This window comes from Orbicella franksi, chromosome 1, assembly GCF_964199315.1.
Source record: "Orbicella franksi chromosome 1, jaOrbFran1.1, whole genome shotgun sequence".
Lineage (NCBI taxonomy): Eukaryota > Metazoa > Cnidaria > Anthozoa > Scleractinia > Merulinidae > Orbicella > Orbicella franksi.
Genome location: NC_138145.1, coordinates 27,964,940 through 27,971,246, shown reverse-complemented (window position 1 = coordinate 27,971,246; position 6,307 = coordinate 27,964,940). Strand labels below are relative to the sequence as shown.

Here is a 6,307-nt window from a genome sequence, read left to right as displayed (position 1 = left end):
ACAGTGCAAAGAAAATGAGGGTTTACGGCAAACCAAAAGCCTACGAATCGAATTAGAATGGGAAAGTACTCACAAAGCCGGGGATCGGATCGAGAAACGGGAGCAACGGTCTTCGTAAATAGCCCGGCTTGATCAATCGATGAAACTGACAATCGATAACAATCGATAGCAGTCGATAACAATCGATAACAATTAATCGATTGATATCGGAAATCGATGACCAATCGATGAACAAAAATTTTGTATTTTTCGATTGCCATCGATTGACATCGATTATTATCGATTGTCATCGATTGTCATCAACTAGCAATTTCATCGACTTCCATATTTTTTGGGCGGGTATATAAAATACGTATCGTATCTGGACTTGCCAAAGAATTTACTAACGTAATAAGCGCTACGCCAGTTACTTCAACTCTAACTTAGCCGGGAACTTAGGTAGGTCAGGAGAGTAATATGAGGAAAGATGGTCGATGCTGAATGCATATATATGGTGTTGACACGTTAAATGAACACCCAGCAGGAAATGACCGCTGCGTATTGCGGCTTTATGTCACCGTTGTAAGTTAAAACCCCGGGATTAAACGTAATGAATGCTCGGCTGCTATTTCCTTTGTGAACAACAGCAACAATACTTTATTGTTCTTAACAACAGAACCAAATGCAAAACTATAATTTTTTACAAAACGTAAACCGTAACTGCAATAAAAAATGTTCCCACTCGTGTAACGGATACGTTGCTCCTTCGTTGAAAGTTCACTGGCAGAATATTACAATCGATAGCAATCGATAGCAACTACTGAGAGGACACGAGCTTGTGATTATCGATTGGTCATCGATTGGCCAATAGCAATCGATAACAATTAATAAATTGTCATCGATTGATGTCGATTGATCGATTGGATTTCCGATCATCGATTGTCATCGATTGATCAGGCCGGGTAAATAGGGAGAGCCGTAAGCAAACCGAGACGGCGACGGCAACCAGAACAGGTTTAATGAGAAAACTATAGCTGTTGCACGTGCGTTATGAATCTTTGTACATTTTTTTTTGCCGTCCTCTGCAAAACAACAACGTGAAATGACCAAGTTCTATGAAGTGTGAGGAACACGAGCGACAACGGCTAATTTTTCGTATCATCAGTTTGGAATTGAACGCTGCCATTGCATATTTAGCCTGAGCACGTTTTTAGAGCCATTGGCGTTCTGAACAAATCTGGCCCGTGAATTGCGAATGTCACTATGAGTAAATTCATCTTTTTACTAGGCTCCGTCCTCGGCGTAGGGATTGTAAGAAAACACGACGCGACGTCGAGGACAACGTCGACTAAAATATGATTTTGTATTTTCCTACGAATCTCGCGATACTCTTAAGTCATTTCCTTTGTTTCTCGGTGTCAAAAATATCACAAAACTGAATCTGGGACATGGCGAAACATTAGAAATAAAAATAAGAACAATAGTCGTCGTAGTTTACGTTCTGCGAACAACGCATCATTTGGTCATTTCACGTTTTTGTCTTGCGGAGAACGGCAAAGAAATGTACCAAGAATTATAACACACGTGCACAACCATTGATCTGCTCACGAAACCGTTTAGCGACATGCCCCTCGCCGTTGCCGTCGTGGTTTTCTGAGACTCCCTAATAAGTGACAATAGTCGAACGCGGTCTTCGGACATGGTTGGGTAGTATATACCGTCACGCGGAAAGTCTGATAATTTTATGGAATTCACCTAAGAACTATATTCAATCTGGAAGTTCCATGCAAAAAGAAGGTTACATTACTATTTGCTCATGTTCTATATTTCTAATTGTAAACTCCTGGTTTTAACTGTTATAATTATACTTTTCTGTATATATTGTTTGCGAATGAATGTCGTCTGTATGGCATGTGCTCCAAAAATTAACATCCCTGTTTTTGTAGCTATGGTCTATAGAGTTCTCTGAAATTAAAACCAGTGTGCGGAAAGCCTGTTCGACGTATGGGGAAGGCTAATGTTGTTCGTCTCTCTGCTGAGGCCTGTAAAATGAATAAAGAAAACTAAGATTATACCAGGTAAAAAGAGGAAAGACAAGCGGTAGCCTGAAATGTCAGTCATCACCCGCCCTCAGCCTGAACGTCTCTCGTACGTGTTAGGCGGATTACTAACATTTCAGGCTAGACAAGCGGATGTACATAAAAAAAAAATGAAAGAATGAACGAGAAGGAAATGGAATACCACGATCTAAAGACTAGTATAGCGTTTTCCTTTCACTTGTACTAGTGTCAAACCGCAAGGCTGGGCATTCAGTCACCGCTAAACTTTTTAATGTTCAGGCATTAAAAAACCGCTTTTTAATTAATGTTCGGAATAAACGAGGGCTTAGAAAACTGCTAAGTTCTCTGTTAAGTAAACTTTATCTTAATTACAAAACAAGGGTAAACAAGACAAATACCTCTTATAAAACATCCTCAGCATCTCGTTTTTCAATTTCACTGCGCGTCTATGTTTATGACCAATTCCAAACCGAGAGTGTAGATAATGGGTTCTATATGGGCCACCGGGACCTGGTAACCATATAAGTAACGTGACTTGTTTAGGGGCTGACCATTTGACTTTTAAGGGGGGGGGGGGACTGGTGATTTTGAAAAATACATCCTACAAGCATATTTTTACTAAAACATAATTCATGCATACGACCACTGCCGAAAAAAAAAAAAATCACTCACGTTCAATGAGGTAAAAAAACATGTGATACGGAGAAGAAAAGATCATGCGAGCACAAATCCCGACAAAAAAATTTCCTAGTGCACGAAAGGGTTTAAATAATCCGTGCCTGTACTAAATCACCTACACTCACCCCCAAAAGCCATATAGTCCAACTCATCGACCACATTTTCAAACGGCCTTCATCCTTTAAGAAGATTCTCATCCTAAATAATTACATTCTTTTATATCCAATGAAAATGAAACTCATTGTGCTTATTATTCTTTAGATATTCTCAGATAAGACTGCTTTTCTTCAAAAAATATTTTTCTAAAATTGATGGCTGTGACTGAATTAAAACAACAATCAACGCGCACGAAATTATTTGAAAGTTATGCTAGTAGAACATTTAATCTTAGCATTCAGAGCAGGTTTGCTTCCTCTCTCTGTCACGCAACTGCTACGCTCTCGGGAGAGAGACCCTCCAGAACCGGATGGAGCCATCCGATGGACTAAGTTTTGCTGAGTAAAATGTATGCACCCACCTCCAATCACTGATGGGAAGTCTGGATGATCATGCATGTAGACTCCTCTACTGTGGTCCACTATGAAAATAAATAAATAAACAAATAAATAAATAAATAAATGAAAAAATAAAAAATAAATAAAAACTTTAAATTACAGTATGACTTTGTGATATACGACTGAAAGAAGGCAAAGTCTGTCTCGTTTTCAACAGGGGCCCAACAGTCTAACTTTTTTCTCCAACTTTTGCATGATCAGGCAAATTCTAGCCAGCAGGTATTCCTTCTGGTTGATGAAGATTTTTATACGTTTCCCTTCCCGCACTTCTCCTTTCCACGAATGTTGTAGACAATATCAGACCGAAAGAGAGATCTCACTCGCACCTAGAGGCAAAAACATGACCTGCTTCATAATATTCAGTGTACCGCAGGAGGCTACTGGGAGCCAAAAATCTTTAACTTAACTTTGCCCCTCTCCCGCAATTACCGATCCTTTAACCTGCCACCCCTTCCCCCCTGCAAAGGATAACCTGCCAATTTTCTACTTCTAGCTCAGTTATGAAAACACGAACTACACACTGTCTCAAAGAGAGAAAACTAACTTATTGACCCCTAATTTAAAAGGAAAGTCACTGTGTTTTCTGGGGGAATATTCCATATTTATCTATATTAATGATATTAAATGATCCTTTTTATGGCAAGATCCGCCATTATTGTCGGAAGAGAACAGTATTGAAGGTGGCGTAAACGACGGTGTTAGTTGAGGAATTCCGGACTAATATATTATCGTAAACATCGCATTTTTAATTTGCTTTTATCAAACCATCGTGTAAACGTCCTCTACAAAAATGGCATATTTTCATATTGTATCTATCACAACACGTGCTGATATTGCGAGATATTGCTTTATCAGCGACACAAGAACACAACGTACAGGTTTCCGATAAGGAAAGCAGGTATTGCATCTTACCTGTGTTGACTGTTGTGAATATTAAAAACAAGAATGTCGACTGGAGAACAACTCTGAACAACATCTAGGAATTGAAAAATTAAAAGACAAAAGTTCTTGTTGTTATCTGAGCAGTACTGCTGGAGATAGTGGAGACAAGGCAGGCTGGGAAGATAAAATGAAACTTCACGACAGTGGAAGCTTTTCTAACAACGTTGACAGTGTGGATTACGTAAATGTACACAGACGAAACAATCTCTACCCAAGATTCAGGCTATTATCTGTAAGCTGATAAGAGTCAGTTATTTTCCAACTGACTGTATGAAAGTTTGGCCTTAATCATATGCCAAATTTTTAATTTTGACGTGACATAGTCAAGTAGCAAAATCGAAGTATTGATAAGTTAATAAAGATGGTGAATTTTAAGCTCGGTAATGAAATGTGAAGGTGAATTAATCAACATGACACGAGTGTGGGACAAAGAAAAATTCTGAGTCCTCGACAGGAATCGAACCCATGACCTCCCGAACACCGGGCGGGCGCTCTATCCACTGAGCTACGAGAACCCATGGAGAGCGAGGTCATTTAACTGAGTTCATATATGACAGGTCTCCTGCATACTGCTAGGATCAACACTATTGAATTCATCGTGAGTAGTGATAAGTTAATAAAGATGGTGAATTTTAAGCTCGGTAATGAAATGTGAAGGTGAATTAATCAACATGACACGAGCGTGAGACAAAGAAAAATTCTGAGTCCCCGACAGGAATCGAACCCATGACCTCCCGAACACCGGGCGGGTTCGATTCCTGTCGGGGAAAAACCTTAAATAAGAAAAACTGTTAGCAGTTGCTGGTTTCTACACCTTTTTAATTTCTGTTACCTTAATTAATTGGCCGTAATTCTTGTTGCTATATCGATTCATAAAACCTGCAGTACAGTCCCCACTCATTTTTTTCAATACTCGCTTCGGTAATCTTTAGAGTTGGTTTGAGTAGTCCTGTTTAAAGGAACTCAGTCACAGTATTTTGAGTTATTTTGACCATGTACAAAATTACCTTTAAATTGAAGGAAACCTGAAAATAATAGCATGCTAAGATAGAAAAACACCAAAGAAATAATAATAAACCAGAAAGGAAAAAAAAGGTTGAGGATGGAAAAGATCGACACGGATTACTAGCGATGAACTTGAAACATTTAGACTAAACTTTTCAACAGGCGCTAACCGTGACTTAACTCCTTCAATCCATATTGTTGTCGTGTTCTTGGATTTTGATTCTTCAACTCAAAGACCAAAAGTTTCCTCGTGTAATTAAGATAATTTTTGATCCACTAGTAGCAGATATAGAAAAGCGGTTACATGACTTGATACTTACAGTTGCCACTTCAGATAACCACACTGTTAAAATTGCGCAGATATATTCCCTACAACAAGCCCTTTCGTAGATTTCTCAAGGCACTCAATTTACAAATGAAAATTATCGTCAATCCAGCAAGAACGTAACAGAGACAATTTCTAGCTGCTTTCAAAGCCAAAAAAAATTCCTCGGTTTTTCAGCTGGGTGTTAAATTATTAATACCATGAGCTTTTATTCCTGTGTCTAAATGTTTTTTTATATATCGATCTCCTTTCACTAGCTAGTTATCCAGAATCGAACAATCAGAGAAGTCAATGAATCCTGGTACATGTTTAGTCTTTTAAATAAAGTTTGAAAGAAAAAAAATAAAATCTGCGTCAGTTTGAACAGATTGACGCCCTACTAACCACACTAACAATGCCAGGATTTCGTTTTCACAACTTGTTATTTCTTTTTTGTTTTTGGTGGTAGTGTATTAATCAAACATCAGAACAGTGGTGATCCTGTAACCACCTGCGGCGAACAGATCAAGCACGTTCAATCCCACTTCCCACAGGCATGACAAAAGCGGGTTTAGGCTAAGAACTTGGTAGTCTGGTTCCAGAGGTACACGAATTGCGGTATTTTAGTCAAATTTCACGGGTTCCATCTAGGAGTGTTGATTCCTTTTTCAGGGTTAATAAAGTCCCCGGGCTCACAGTAGATGCCCTCAGTCGCTGCTACTGAGCGTTTTTGCATCACACAGTTAATCTTCCGGGTAAAGTTATCAAAATAAAACAACCCTATT

At 38.8% G+C, this 6,307-nt stretch overlaps 1 protein-coding gene across 1 annotated transcript; it reads right to left on the bottom strand.

The window, feature by feature from the left end:
• Positions 1 to 1,426: 1,426 nt before the first annotated feature.
• On the bottom strand, positions 1,427 to 5,608 carry LOC145483944 (uncharacterized). Its single transcript, XM_081462524.1, has 5 exons — positions 5,539 to 5,608; positions 4,184 to 4,247; positions 3,235 to 3,294; positions 2,438 to 2,549; positions 1,427 to 2,021 (listed from the first exon to the last, which is right to left on the bottom strand). The coding sequence occupies exons 2-5, from the start codon at positions 4,245 to 4,247 to the stop codon at positions 1,994 to 1,996; spliced, it is 264 nt and encodes an 87-aa protein (XP_081318650.1). The 5' UTR covers positions 5,539 to 5,608; the 3' UTR covers positions 1,427 to 1,993.
• Between the last annotated feature and the right edge of the window lie 699 nt (positions 5,609 to 6,307).

Bases quoted from the DNA above. Each gene is read 5' to 3' on its own strand.
- LOC145483944 (XM_081462524.1), bottom strand. From the start codon at position 4,247: ATGTTGTTCAGAGTTGTTCTCCAGTCGACATTCTTGTTTTTAATATTC. The intron at 3,295-4,183 runs GTAAGATGCAAT...TTATTTTCATAG, and splicing joins ATTCACAACAGTCAACACAG to TGGACCACAGTAGAGGAGTC. The intron at 2,550-3,234 runs GTGGGTGCATAC...TATGGTTACCAG, and splicing joins CTTCCCATCAGTGATTGGAG to GTCCCGGTGGCCCATATAGA.